The sequence below is a fragment of the Patiria miniata genome, unplaced genomic scaffold (assembly GCF_015706575.1).
Source record: "Patiria miniata isolate m_02_andy unplaced genomic scaffold, ASM1570657v1 HiC_scaffold_9, whole genome shotgun sequence".
Taxonomy (NCBI): Eukaryota; Metazoa; Echinodermata; class Asteroidea; order Valvatida; family Asterinidae; genus Patiria; species Patiria miniata.
In genome coordinates, this window is record NW_024037076.1 from 20,790,292 (window position 1) to 20,804,870 (window position 14,579).

At 42.0% G+C, this 14,579-nt stretch overlaps 2 protein-coding genes across 2 annotated transcripts; both read right to left on the reverse strand.

The window, feature by feature from the left end:
* Nucleotides 1-1,055: 1,055 nt before the first annotated feature.
* Nucleotides 1,056-2,039, reverse strand: LOC119720957 (somatostatin receptor type 5-like). Its single transcript, XM_038190824.1, has one exon. The coding sequence runs from the start codon at nucleotides 2,037-2,039 to the stop codon at nucleotides 1,056-1,058; it is 984 nt and encodes a 327-aa protein (XP_038046752.1).
* Nucleotides 2,040-7,895: 5,856 nt separating this feature from the next.
* On the reverse strand, nucleotides 7,896-11,058 carry LOC119720047 (trissin receptor-like). The gene has a single exon (XM_038189557.1). The coding sequence runs from the start codon at nucleotides 8,911-8,913 to the stop codon at nucleotides 7,945-7,947; it is 969 nt and encodes a 322-aa protein (XP_038045485.1). The 5' UTR covers nucleotides 8,914-11,058; the 3' UTR covers nucleotides 7,896-7,944.
* Between the last annotated feature and the right edge of the window lie 3,521 nt (nucleotides 11,059-14,579).

Consider the following 14,579-nt stretch of genomic DNA (forward strand, 5'->3'; position numbering starts at 1 on the left):
TAATTATAAACTAATTTTTTAAAATTTTTAAGAAGCAAGGCATGTAAATAAAACGTATTATATACTCGGAAATACCCGGGCGCTATCCAAGATTGTCGATGAAATTAATTCGGCAAACTATGGACATTTTCGGAAAAAGGAGGTATTTCTCCCGTTTTAGTCAGGTGCCGTATATATACTTTGTATAGATGCTAGTGGCTACCTGACCTAAGATTCATCACAAATAGTCAGAATCTTTTGGTCTGGGAACCAGACTATTGAAAGTCGGGTGTAAAAATATTGTCTCAAGAAAAAAATAAGCTGTTATCGAAAAACTTACGGCATCAACATCTCAATAACAAAAAACCGCGGTCGTTCCCTCTCCCTCTTTCCCTGAAGCTCGACCCGTTGTCTCTCGGCAAAAAATAGATACACGCTCCCTCGATTTTGCACTCGATGAGGGCTAGTCGTCGTTCTCGTACTCGGAGCCTAAATCGCTTGCCTCAAATTGTTCGAATGTCGGCATCAGCAATTCCATTTTTCGAAATAAGATTTCGGCGCACTTTTTTATCTATTTTCTGGGTTTTAAATAGCTCTCTCAGGTCCTCCCACAACGAAATCATTGCTTACAGATTGTGACCAAGGCTGTGTTTTTTTTTTGAGTGGCAACACGTGTCTCTTGAGGTAGTCGTAGAGCTGACGATAGTTTGCGTGATTCACCTTGTACTGCAACAACCAAGTATCGCCGTTATGTCCGCAGACGTCGATCAGCATGTCGATAAAACGCTTGCAGACTTTATAAAAATGTATCCCTGTCCTTGCTTATTCTACTGTACTGTGTGATTTTTTTTCCGATGCCAGACCGTAGGAAAGAGAGAAAATGGTGGGCCTTGATAAAGACACGGTGGATAGAAATTTCACAACATAAAAAATTAAAAAGGTGGAGATAGGGGAAAGGAGAACAATTGTGTACTGGTCTTGAACCGCCATATTTCCCCACTAATGTTGACAAGATACATGTAATATAAACATTTTTTTTTATTTTTGGAACTTGAATTGGACCTTGTTTTGACATGTCAATTTCGGAATGATCTAGAATTGGAAGCTTCTTCAAGGCGCATGAGTCGTCTACAAAATACTTGGCGTAGCCCTTTGCGGAATTGACGATACTTGAAGGCGTAGATGGCCGGATTGACGCAGCTATTGGCAGCCACCATCACTACAGAGAGCACGTAGTACCACTCGTCGAAGCCGAGATTCCAGCCCAGATTGAACAAGAAATAGATTATCTGGTTTGGTGTCCAGCACACCAGGAAGGTGATGAAGACGATCAAGAGCATCTTGAAGGTATTACGTCTAGCTCGGAGTAGGGACTCCATCATATCTGCTTGATGGGCGTCGCCATCCGCGGTGGATGCTCCGGCAGCTGGACCTACGTTGGCAGGTGCCGGTCCTACCCGGGCCGCTCCTCGTTTGAGTTCCACGCTGATGCGAATGTACGCAAATAGCATCACTGCCACCGGCACGATGTACTGCAGAATAATCGACAGGCTCCCAATGACTTTGGACCGATTCGCGACACTCGAGACGCACTTGCCTTCCTGTACGTTAAAGATGGTAAGGACGTAAGAGTTAAGAACTGTTCCAATGATCCAACACGCCGCAATGACCACGCCAACTTTCAGTCTTGGGCGCTTGGCGAAGGCTGCTTGGTACTTGAACGGGTGAACGATGGCGAAGTACCGCTCCATAGTCAACGACAACAGGTTGTACGTTGATATCACATAAAGGAGGAAAAGTGCAAATCTGGAGTACAAGACGCGGCACACTACCCACCCGAGAGCGTCATTGGACACGGGGTCGGGTAACGGGACCTCGCTCTGTAGAAGAGTCATAAATGAACCAAGAAGATCCACCACAGCTTGGTGGAAGATGAAGGCGTTGGTGCGAGTCTGCATCGATGAGACTCTACCGATGACAACGCAGACAAGGCCGTTGCCCAAGATGCCGACAATACCAATGATGGTGTTAAAGATGCGAAGCCATAGAGTCTGCTCCATGTTGCTTTAAATTTGCTGTGTACTGATGAGTCCCTTGTAGAAAAACCATACGTGCTTGTGTGTCTGTCTGCCGAGACGAGGTGCGGCCCAGCCTCTTTTATATTACCAGTCACCTGATCAATGATTGATATTCTTGCCCTTATTCAATTTGCAATTCAAGTGTAATAATAATATGCTTACGACTTGACTTTGGAACGAAGTACTTAATAGTTCCGAAGGACTTATCTGAAAGGACCACTTTCGAGGGAATTCACCCTTTTTGGCTCGAAAACATTTTTTATCACGAAATGGTAACATTTTAAAACAACGTTAAGAACACAAAGATTAACACACAATCATATAGTAACTGTCAGAAGTAGTGCTGATAAAAATAGGTTTTCGAGGTCACGAGCGAACATAAAATCTGGTAAGGCAAAGTAGGCCTATATCGCGCCCTCAGGTATCATGTCGTTAACTCCTTCGGCCCCACTATAAATTCAAATATTTTTTTAGTGATCAGCATATGGCCTACTTCTTCCATTTTTTTGTTGAAGAAATTATGTAATGATATAAATACAAAAGTTATTTCTCCTCATCATGGGCCTGGTTGGGGAACTGACTTGACGCAAGAGGGCGCCCGTCCTAGGCTTTATGAACCGCGAGAGGGCTACAGACAACATGAGCTCGTACCCACGTCATTGACAACTTATTCTGATCTGTGTATATGCCTACGTCTCCCTATTTCTTAACTTTGTTTTTGTCACCGTTGAGGGGGACTTTTTGAAGTCCATAATAAGTCTCTGAGGTTTATTTCACAATTCGGCGTGCTTCAAGAAATGGTTTTATGCGCCTATAAGGTTGGAAGACGTCGGATTAATATTCGCCTTTGTTTTGCCTCAGTATCATGAATTACCACAAATTGAGGCCAATGTGATGTGTGTAATTAGTTGATGGGGCGAACCCCAATCACCCTTTGGTTTTGTCTTCGTTCTGATCGTGTTAATTCATGTTCTGTTTTTTTCTTCTGGACAATAATTCCCCGCGGCTTTTCTTTCAAACGGAACAATGCATGAACTTCAAAATTGGTACGAACATCAGTTCTGATACAGAGGCAGTGGCGTAGCCAGGAATTTTTCAGTGGGGGGGGGGGGGGGGCGCTGAGGGGGCTGGAACATTTCATGGGGGGCGTCATGTAGGGGCGTCAATCGCTTCTCAAAAGTGGGGGGGGGGGAGGACATACCTTGATCAGAACTGATGCGAGCGCGAAGCGCGAAGCCCTTACGGCGTGGGGGTTCGGGGCCCGCTTAAGGGCCCCAAACAAATTGGATTCTAGATGTTCTGTGGTGTGATCTGAAGCAATTTCTTAATACCACTTTCCTCCATGTTTTAACTAATATTTTCTTAGCAAAAGATAATTATTTGAACATCGTTTTCGAGGTTGGAGTCAGTGAATCAGCTATCGGTATTTTGAGCTATAGGCGTGGGGTTCGGGGCCCGCTTAAGGGCCCCGAAAAAAATGGATTCTCGATGCTCTGTGGTGTGATCTGAGGCAATTTCTTACCACTTTAACCAATAATTATCTTAGCACAAAAGATAATAATTTAAACATAATTTTCGAGGTTTTCTCAGCTAAAGGCATAAGAAATTTTTTTGAACATTGTTTTCGAGGTTGGAGTCATTGAATCAGCTACCAGAATTCTGAGCTATAGGCGTGGGGTTCGGGGCCCGCTAAGGGCCCCGAAAAATTTTGGATTCTAAATGCTCTGTGGTGCTATCTGAGGCAATTTCTGACCACTTTAACCAATATTAAAGTAAAAGATACATTGTAGTACATAATAGGGCCCTGTAAATGAGACCCGAGTTCAAAAATCTGGGGGGGGGGGGACATTTGATATTGTATTCCCCACCCTTCAAAAAGTGGGGGGGGGGGGACCAGTCCCCCTGTCCCCCCAGGATTGACGCCGATGGCGTCATGTAGATCAATGATATTTTTTTTAGAAACTCAAAATCTCAGGGGGGGGGGGCGGGGGGGGGCGACCGGGGGCGGCAAGGTTTCATGGGGTTGTCGCCCCCCCCCCCCACGCCCCCCCCCCCCTTGGCTACGCCACTGATTTCAAAGAATTTAAATTGGTCTATTATTATTATTTAGCTTATATGAATGGAGGAAAAAGTGTGTGCGTGGCCGATTCGCGTGATATTGCTGACTGAAACTGTGTGACCCACAGACCTCCTGTCTATAATACGTGTTCCGTGGTGAGAGCGAGCAGTGCAGTGGGTGTTAATACGCATTTTAGATTATCATTATGCGCTATGTCACGCCGGTTGTCAGCTTACTGGTCCGCGGTCGCCGGTCGAAGGGTCGTTTCTCAGTGGTTATCATGTGGATCATTCGCGACTATTTAGATTTAGATCAATGATAAGTTTTTTAGAAACTCAAAATCTCAGGGGGGGGGGGGGGGGGGGGAATGGGGGGGGGGGGAATGGGGGGGGGGGGGACTGGGGGGGGGGGGGGGGGGGGCGACAAGGTTTCATGGGTGGGGGGCGGTCGCCCCCCCCACGCCCCCCCCCCCCCCCCGGTGGCTACGCCACTGTACAGAGGTGAGTGTCACCACTATCTATAAATCTCACATTTTAAAGTGATGATCCCTGTCAAAAATAAAAAAAAGTACAGGACTGAAAGAACTGACAACGATTAACGGGGACATAATTAACCAATTAATTATATTCACCAAGTCAGATTATTTACAATGCTTACAAAGATCCGGAGTCTTGGATCAAACTTCTCATAATCAATCCTTTTTATAAGTTTCACATTCTACACATGCACTTTAGTCCACAAATTCCATTTATCAAGCTCAATTAGAAAATTCACAAATATCTGTAAGTGTACAACAACACAATCCAAAATTCAATCAAACTTTAGAATATAATTCAACCGTGACTCTTGGTTTTAGTTTCAATCCAAAGTTCAATTCAGAATTCAATTCAATCGGATATAAATAATTTGATATAAAATTCAAACGTGACTACCACAATTCAAAACTCACTTCAATCAAATATCAATACTTGTTTTCGTTTGCTACACACTGGCTAAATTAAATGAAAATAAAAAGCAACTTTTCAGATTACAACTCTCAAATTTGGCAACTTGAATCACAATTTTGTTCAATTAATTCCTTCATATTTGGTTATTTCTGGGCTGGCAACAAATACAGTAGTTAATCGCCCTCTTAATTGTTGTGGCCCCAGTGCAAATAAATAACGTCATATTTATAGATTTCCAAACAAAATTCACTAAACATTGATTTCTTGCTAAATGTTGAGGACAAATTTAAAATCACCCTTCGAACTAACATAAATTACAGTATTAATCATTCTACAAAGTAAAAATGATTGGAACTATTCCTGACCGTGACGTTTCACCTTCGTTTAATAACGAAACAGAATGACCAAAGCATAATAAATGAATACAAAAGCGTATTTGCTTTTTCATCACAGCACCAATCTCCTCTTGTGACGAGTTTGGACAAATAGAATCATGCATGCGCGAATTACACTGCACTTATAATGAGACTCTGCACTTAAAATGAGACCGATAGACATTTGAAAACGAAATGAAAAGATAAGCCAACAGATATCGTTGGACGAAATTTAGGTATAATTCCATCTAATTTGTATAAAACAAGTGTTAAAAGCAATCGAGAAAACCCTTACTGTTTGGTGTCATCATGTCTGTAACAGTTGAGTGAAGAAAGTGAACATGCACGCGGTGAAAGAGTACTAAAGTCACCGCAAGATTACTCGAACTCTAGTGTTATTGTCATGGAATCGCTTTCTTTTTCTTCTGCTTCTCACGCTTCTGCTCGATAATGTGCAATCACCTCCATTTGGGTGGTTATCACGCACATTTCGATTAAAACAAGTCTGCAAACATTTTTAGAAATGTACTATTTTGGCTTAAAATGGTTTGAAGGTGTTGAAAAATATTATTTAATGTGGGCCAATTAACATGCTAAAGATGCTTAAATGTTTGAGTTGCCCGGCGGTTGCCGTCGGTATGACGTCACAGTGCACATGGTCTATAGAAACAATTTTTTTCTTTTTTTTTCTTTTCTTTTTATTTGATCTTTTGTTTTAATGCTCCTGTCATTCAATTTCGTTTGTGGCAAGCTGAAACGTTACGGATTGAAATGTATTGAATCCGTTTGACTCTATTCACATATTTAAATAATTTTTTTTAGGTACTTTCAAATCTGATGTACTCTGCTTTTCTTCATTCAAATAGAGTAATCTAACATTATGAATGTTTTCAATGTACAAGTAAACTAAATCAAGCATGCATAAGCAATAATGACATAATGCAGTTCAACTCTACAATGTTCAGTCCATTACTAGGAACATGTTAAATTGGACATGAAAATGAAAGAGTTGTAGCCATGCAATGAATGAATATACATGTACTAAAATGTGCCGCTAACATGAATGACAAAAAAAAACCGAATTTATTTTTTTTATTTGTCAAAACTACGATCATTTAAAAAAAATAATTAGGAATTACACTTCACTCAAAATGAAAGCAACTGAAGCAGATTTTGAAATTGGATTAACGATGGAGCCCAACAATGTTGACGGACGAAGCTGAAGCCAAAACAAATTTTAGTCTCCGGTTTTTGGTCTGCGCGCGCGCCGCCGTAGCCATGGGCGTCGGCAAAACTAAAAAGTTTTATTTTCAATGTAAGATGATATCTCAAAAACCGCAAAAATCACTGGTTTGATTGGAATATCATGCTGCAGCACTGAAAAGTCCGTGTGGATGGCAACTGCTATAATTTACGTACTGCATGATCACATGACTTTCTGTAGCTCAGGTGACCTCTGTATCGCCATTTGAAGTAGGCTTCATACTGTAAGTAAGATTCTACTAAGGCTTATTTGCGTAAAGAAAGAATTATGACCAAATGAAAGATTCATACTTCGAATGCAGGGACCGGTTGCGGGTAATATAGACCTACAGGGTGACCCAAAAATGCAACCCTAAAACATTTGCCTTAAAAAGGGATAAGTAGATTGTTCTTTTTGGATATCAGATTAAAGCTGAGAGCGTTTTCTTTTAAATACTGAAAAAATCATAAAAAAGCACTCTGGGTTGCTGAGAAAATGCTAATTATGTGAACGTTGTAATTTTCATCGTGTACACAATTACCACAGTAAGGTATTTCACTGTACCTATTTGTAAATGTCCTAATCCTTAGAAACGGAACATACTATGACAAAAGTACGAATGGATTTGAAGGAAATACCTTATAGTACCCAATACGAATCATCAATTTACTCTCTACTTGACAGAAAGAACACATATAATTTCTGAACTAATAAATATTTCAACCACTGTAGTTTTGTGTCACAAGTAATCACGAATGACATTTTGAACACAAACCTACCATCTAGATGCTGACAAATTGATTCTCAATTTAGTTTCCCTTCTCTCAATGAATTTTAATACAGGAATTTTTTAACACAGACAAAATTAATCTCTTTCTTCCAGCAAAACATTCTCAAATTTAAATGGAATGATAGGAAAGCAAATAATTTGATTGAATCCCAGATTACAAAGGAATTTGGACGACCATAATGACGCCAGCGTACTCTTAAAAGATGGTCCTAATTATTCACTGTTAGGGATTACCTCCCCCCCCCCCGAGTACGGAGTTTCCGAACAACACCATTTGTCTTTTTCTGTGGCCATAACGACCTACAGGAATGTTGACAAGATAATATAACGTTTATTTTTAGAGCTTGACTTTTGGCATACCAATTTCGGAAAACACTCACTCAGTTTGTTGTAAAAAGCCCCAAAAGGAAAGGTGCTCTGGATTACCCCCACTGGCGTTCATGGAAACATTCATCTCATTGTTTGCATGAAAGCTCAAGAATTCGAAGCTTCGTCAAGGCGCATGAGTCGTCTGCAAAATACTTCGCGTAACCCCTTGCGAAATTGACGATACTTGAAGGCGTAGATGGCCGGATTGACGCAGCTATTGGCAGCCACCATCGCTATAGACAAACGGTAGAACCCATTCTCGACGTTGAGATTCCAGCCCAGATTGAATGCGAGATAGAGGACCTGGTTTGGTGTCCAGCACACCAGGAAGGTGATGAACACGATCCAGAGCATCTTGAAGGTATTACGTCTAGCTCGGAGTAGGGACTCCATCATACCTTCTGGTTGGGCGTTGCCATCCGTGGTGGATGCTCCGGCAGCTGGACCTACGTTGGCCGGTGCCGGTCCAACTCGGGCCGCTCCACTCTTAAGCTCTACGCTGGTGCGAATGTACGCAAACAGCATCACTGCCACCGGCACGATGTACTGCAGAATGGCCACCAGGCCCCCGATGACTTTGGACCGATACGCAGCACTCGAGACGCATCGACCGTCTTGTACCTTAAATGCGTTAGCGACGTAAGAGTTAATTACTGTTCCAATGATCCAACACGCCGCAATGACCACGCCAACTTTCAGTCTTGGGCGCTTGGCGAAGGCTGCTTGGTACTTGAACGGGTGAACGATGGCGAAGTACCGCTCCATGGTCAACGACAACAGGTTGTACGTTGATATCACATAAATGAGGAAAAGTGCAAATCTGGAGTACCAGACGCGGCACACTGCCCACCCGAGGGCGTTATTGGGCATGGGGTCGGGTATCGGGGCCTCGTTCTGTAGAAGAGTCATTAATGAACCAAGAAGATCCACCACAGCTTGGTGGAAGATGAAGGCGTTGGTACGAGTGTGCATCGATGAGACTTTACCGATGACAACACAGACGAGACCGTTGCCCAAGACGCCGACAATACCAATGATGGTGTTGAAGATACGCAGCCATAGAATCTCCTCCATTATGGTATATAAACTGTGCACTTGTCAGTCTCTTGCTAGAAAAATCATCAACCTCCTTTTGCGTCTGTATGCCGAGACGAGAGGCAGCCCAGCCTGCGTAATAATTTTGCGCTTTCGAGATTGAAACGAAGTACTGAATGGCTCCGAAGGACTATCTAGAAAGACCGCTAATCGTAGGAATTCATCTTTTTGGCTCGGAAACACCTTTGACAACGAAATTGTAGCAATTGAAAAGATCGTTAAAACACACGACGATTTTATAGTAACTGTCAGGAGTAGTGTGGGCGAAAAAAAGATGTTTTCTATGTAACAAGCTTGTACCGGGATGCAAAATAAATAGCAATTACTGTCAAAGGTTAGATTTTTTTCATCTGATGTAGCATGGTTAACTTCTTTTCCCTTTGAAAATCAGTTCCTCTAAATGAGTAAATTCAGGACCATGGAAGAGCGTCGAACCAATTTAAGTCTGCGGGATCAATACTGTTCATCGTAATTTTCGAGTCCCAGAGACGCAGCGCTGTTATTTACATGAAGTTGGTGTCATGGAATACATAGGTACATGATGAAAATAGCATTCGAGGCTCGTCCCAAGCTCAGAAAATTAGTGACACATTTTTCAATTACAGATGGAGGTGCCATTCTTTTCATGTGGCCCAATTTGATTGCTTTGTTTTTGATTGCACGGTTTCGATATTACAAATAGGTTCATTGGGCGGTAGAAAAGGGAAACAAGTACACTTGACCTGTTCATGAGGGCCCACAAACTTCAAATTGGCGTAATTTTGCCAAGAAGTCTGTTACCAGTGTCAATAACTATAAGATTTCTTATCTAAGAACTATTTTCGAAAAGCTGGGCAAAGTGTCCTGACTTGACTTAATAGGGCGGCCGTCCTTGGCTTCATGAACTGCAAGATATTAAAAATATAAAGAGTCATGTGAATATATCGGGGTTGGTAGAGCGCTCAATTGGAAGAGCGCTCGCTTAGCATGCGAGAGGTTCCGGGATCGATACCCGGATCTTCCAATATTTTCTGATTATCCGTGTATGTTTTCCCGTTCTTTTTCGTAACAGAGAGTTTATGCCATTTCACGAGGTTTCAGGGAGTATAGGTTATGCATGCGGTTTCTAATTCGCAGCTATAGTTTGGGATTTCGTGTTTTTTCTTCAAATAATCATGTGGTCAAATGTTTACATGTACCAAATCTCATGTCATTTACTGGTTTTCGATTTCGCTTGAAATAGGTGAATTTGGCATTTCCATTTCGCTAAAGGCATTTCAATTTTCTGTTAAAGAAATTTAAATTAACATGATTTTATTGAGTTTTGTATTTCCGCAAAGTGATACCACCAATTACAGTTGCGTTGCAAGTACTTCAACAAATTCGTTTTTCAAATACATTTTCAACTTGTGTGTTTTATTCCAAAATAAAAACAATGTTTTTTTTAGGGGGGGGGGCGTCTGCAAACTTTTTGGATTACGAGAGAGTTCAGCTGCCAAGGGGGATAGGAGTTGAAAATAGTAGGCATTTGCTATCTTTTTCTGCACGATTTTTTTTCTATTTTTCCGGCACAAGAGGGTTTTTTAGACTAAAACCACCTCCTCTCCCCATTGTCCCCCAAGTAGATCCGCTATAATACATGACTACAGTGTATTTTTCTTTGTTTTAAAAAACATAAACCAGTCTTCAGCGGCGATCTCTTGTCATGACTGCAAAAGTAGACCGCTCCCCTTACATGCATATAGATGTATACTGGGATCGATGCCTACATTTTGTTGTCATTCGAGTGGTAGTAGCATACATTGTTTATTATGTATATATGTGTATAAACATGATGTATATCTTCATTTTGTTTCTCTACATTGAAACTTATGATAACCATGTTATTAAATAATCAAGCAATCAATGACCAATGCCAGTAAATTCGAAGCCTAGCGATGCAACAAACATTTACTACATGTATAATATACATATATCTCTTTTTGGAATGTGTGTTGGCTCCCTGGAGGATAATATTTGATGTTCGTGTCAGGCTCCAGTTCCTCCTATTTCTGAGAAATGACAGTCCGGTGCGAATGACAATTCACGGATAGCCTTATAATGTTAGTATAGTTCCAACCACAAAAATGCAATTTCAGCTCAGAAAACGCCACGGATGGAAAAGTGAAAGACGCACTCTCATGGCAAAATGGTGTATCTTGAAGAAACGCATTTCGAGAAAAATCAGTATTTAAGTTCAGGGTCTCTATTTTTTTGTATTTTACCATTAATTAAACTAATTTTCTACCATATAATGTGAATAATGTGGTAAATACACAGTGGAAATTTCAGCTTCTTGTCTTTGCTGTGTTTTAGATAGAGGCAAGTTGAAAACAGTTGCACCATTCGTACTATGAAGTATCAAAAACATTATTAAAGGGATTGTTTTGGTAAAAGGGTGTATCTTGAGAAAGCATATCCAATAATTATTGCATTTCTACGATGCCTATAACACACTGCCTAAATATAGCAAGGCAAAAATCTGGTCACATCTAGCACAAAACGGGGTGTATCTCAATATGCACCCTTTTGTCAAAGAAACTGAATCAAACAAGCACATTTTTGCACGAGATTCACCCTGCTATCTTTGAAACGGAAAACCGCGTGGACTTGAGGGTTCGTTTAATGGAAACAGAGCCCTCCAATTACCCCAAAAATTCCTTTATCTCAAAAAGGTCAAAATCGAAGTTATACCATTTTGCCATGAGAGGGCGGTAATGCGGGGTTAACTACTACACGGAAACTTCAGTTTGGCCGCTGTTTTAGGCTTTATATTATAAGATCCTTCTTCAAAATGCAATGAGACATGACATATGGCCTACCTGGAATACGGATCGATGTTTCGGGGAATTTGAGCTATCTATCCATTTATATAAGACAAGCTGATTTACCCGATCATAGATCGGGTAGGGCGTATTTGTGTTGGGGTTGAAAGTGTGGGGAGTTAAATGTAAATGGGGGATTTAGTTGAGAAGACATGTAGCTATAGAAAAGCAATTTACGGTGACGCGATCTGAGGCAATTTCTGACCACGTACGATATAGTAAAACAAAAGATCATTTTTTAAACATCATTTTCGAGTTTGGAGTCATTGAATCAGCTGTTCTGAGCAAAAGAATATTATAGTAGGCTACAATTTTTATTCGGGGAAGAAAAAGTGGGGGTAGGGAACCAAACGATATTGCCCGCTTTAAAATGTTGGGGTGGGGGTCCCCCGTCCCCCACCGATTGACGCCGCGCCCATGATAATTATGTACCATGGCATGTATAACTGTCTGTAAATTTTCCCGTTGGTCTGTTGCATTTTGTGAGGCAGTCGCGTTTGTTAATGTGGGAAAACTGAGTTGAAAGACTTACCGTATAGTACACAGGCGAAGGCTGATTGTACTGTTTTGACAATAAATCATTATGGAATAAAACGTGAAGGTGGCATTTGCAATAGAAATGTTGAGTGTGTTACCATAAAATTACATAGTCTGAATCATGGAGGAAGGTCATTATGAAGGTACAGTATTTGACTCTTCAACAAACGTAAACTTGAACTTCTTACAATTTGCGAGACCTGCGAGGAAAAAGTCGATTTAACTATTTTATTCAAGTTGGCATGGTTCAACCATAATATAAGCAAGGCCAAACAGCCAACAACCGCCAATATTATTATTTATGCACTCTTCGTTATTCCAACCCAACATAGTTCAAAGATCACAATATTTGAAGCAATGCATCGATCCCTCGTTGATTTACCCGATCATAGATCGGGAAGGGCGTAGAGTTGGGGATGAAAATGTGGGGAGATGAATGTAATTGGGGGATTTTAGTTGAGAAGACATGCAGTTATAGAAAAGCAATTTCTGTGGTGCGATCTGAGGCAATTTCTGACCACTAAAACAATTTTTTTTTAGCAAAAGATCATCTTTTAAACATCATTTTCGAGTTTGGTGTCATTGAATCAGCTATTCTGAGTAATAGAATCATTATACATGTAGTAGCTACAATTTTTATTTGGGGAAGAAAGGGGGGGGGGGGGGGGGGAGGGGACCAAAAAAGTCTCCACCGCTTTAAAATTGGGGGGTGGGGGGTGGAGGGGTTCCCCGTCCCCCACCGATTGACGCCCATGATAATTATGTACCATGGCAACAGTCTGTAAATGTTCCCGTTGGTCTGTTAAATTGGCATTTTGTGAGGCAGTGGCATTTGTGAGAAAACGTACTTGAAAGGCTTGCCGTAGTACACAGGCGAAGGCTGATTAAGAAGGTCATAATTAAGTTTCAGTATATTGGACTCTTCAACAAACGTAAACTTGAACGTCTTACAATTTGCGAGACTGTCTGCGAGGAACTTGTCGAGTCAACTGTTATTCAACTTGGGTCAACCATCTATATAAGAGCAAATTTTACTCGGCCTCCGAGAAATGTTTGCTCCTGAAACGATCTGAGACCGCGGTCTTTCGCGACGCCAAAATCGCTCCACGTCCGTGGAAAAATGTGGAGGGTGTCTTCCGCCAGATTGGGACACATTTTCGTTGATTTTTTGTGTGACTGCGTTTAAGATCGCGATGTTTGAAGCAATGCATCGATCCTTCGTTGATCCCAGACAGGCCCCCGAAATTATAACACAACACTGTGGCGGGCAGCGAACTCACAACGCTCAGCCTTGGTGGAAGCATGGAGCTGTATTAACACACGATGGAAGCAACAGAGCACTATACACGTCACTCACATGCTTGTGCTTCAAATCATGCAAATAGCGAGCACCGTAGACCCAACCTCGTTTCCAGGGTGTGGAGCAGGCTGCAGTACGCGTTGCCATTGACAGTTTTGCATAGCCCGGAAATACTACGCAGTGTAGACTTTCGATTGGTCAGACCGCGCAAGGCATACTTAATGTGTAGTCCTTCTGAGTATTCGTTGCACTCGGCGCAGGGGCGGCAAGCGAAGCATATGAAAGAATAGGGGCACTTGGTGGCCACGCACCATGGAGAAAAAATATTTTACCAAGGTCACCCCATACCACAATTTGGTGAACGCTTTTGCAGAACGGCCGAGTAGAACACGTAAACGGAACCCTACGTCGAAGCCGCTGACCTTGCACAGTCTAGACACGCAGAAAAGCCAGGACAGGGGGCGGCCAGGCAGTCAACGTGAAAGCACACACGACGGCAAATTCCTGTGCAAAATGCAGTCACGAAAAATAGACGAAAAGGATCGCCGGTCCGTACGGGAAAATCAGGACGACCCGAAGAGTCTAACCCGCCGGAAGACACCCTCCGCATTTTTTCACGGACGTGGAGCGATTTTGGCGCCGCGGGAGCCCGCGGTCTCGGATCCTTTTATGAGCAAACATCGTCTCGGAGGCCGAGTTAAACTCTCTCTTATATATATAGATTGTCAATCTGTTGTAACTTTGCGAGAGTCACTCGTTCATTGCACACACTATTTACCCCGCCGTGTTTGTAGCGTCATTTGCCTCGCTATGATTTTCAATATGGCGTACCGTGAGAAAGGTCACTATTGCAATGCATGCTGGGAATCCAGTATGGTTGACATTGCTGCGAAATAGCAGCTTTTAATTGTCACCACTTTGGCCCAATTTCGTTTGCTTTGGGGTGCTTTTTGACAGCTCGTGCC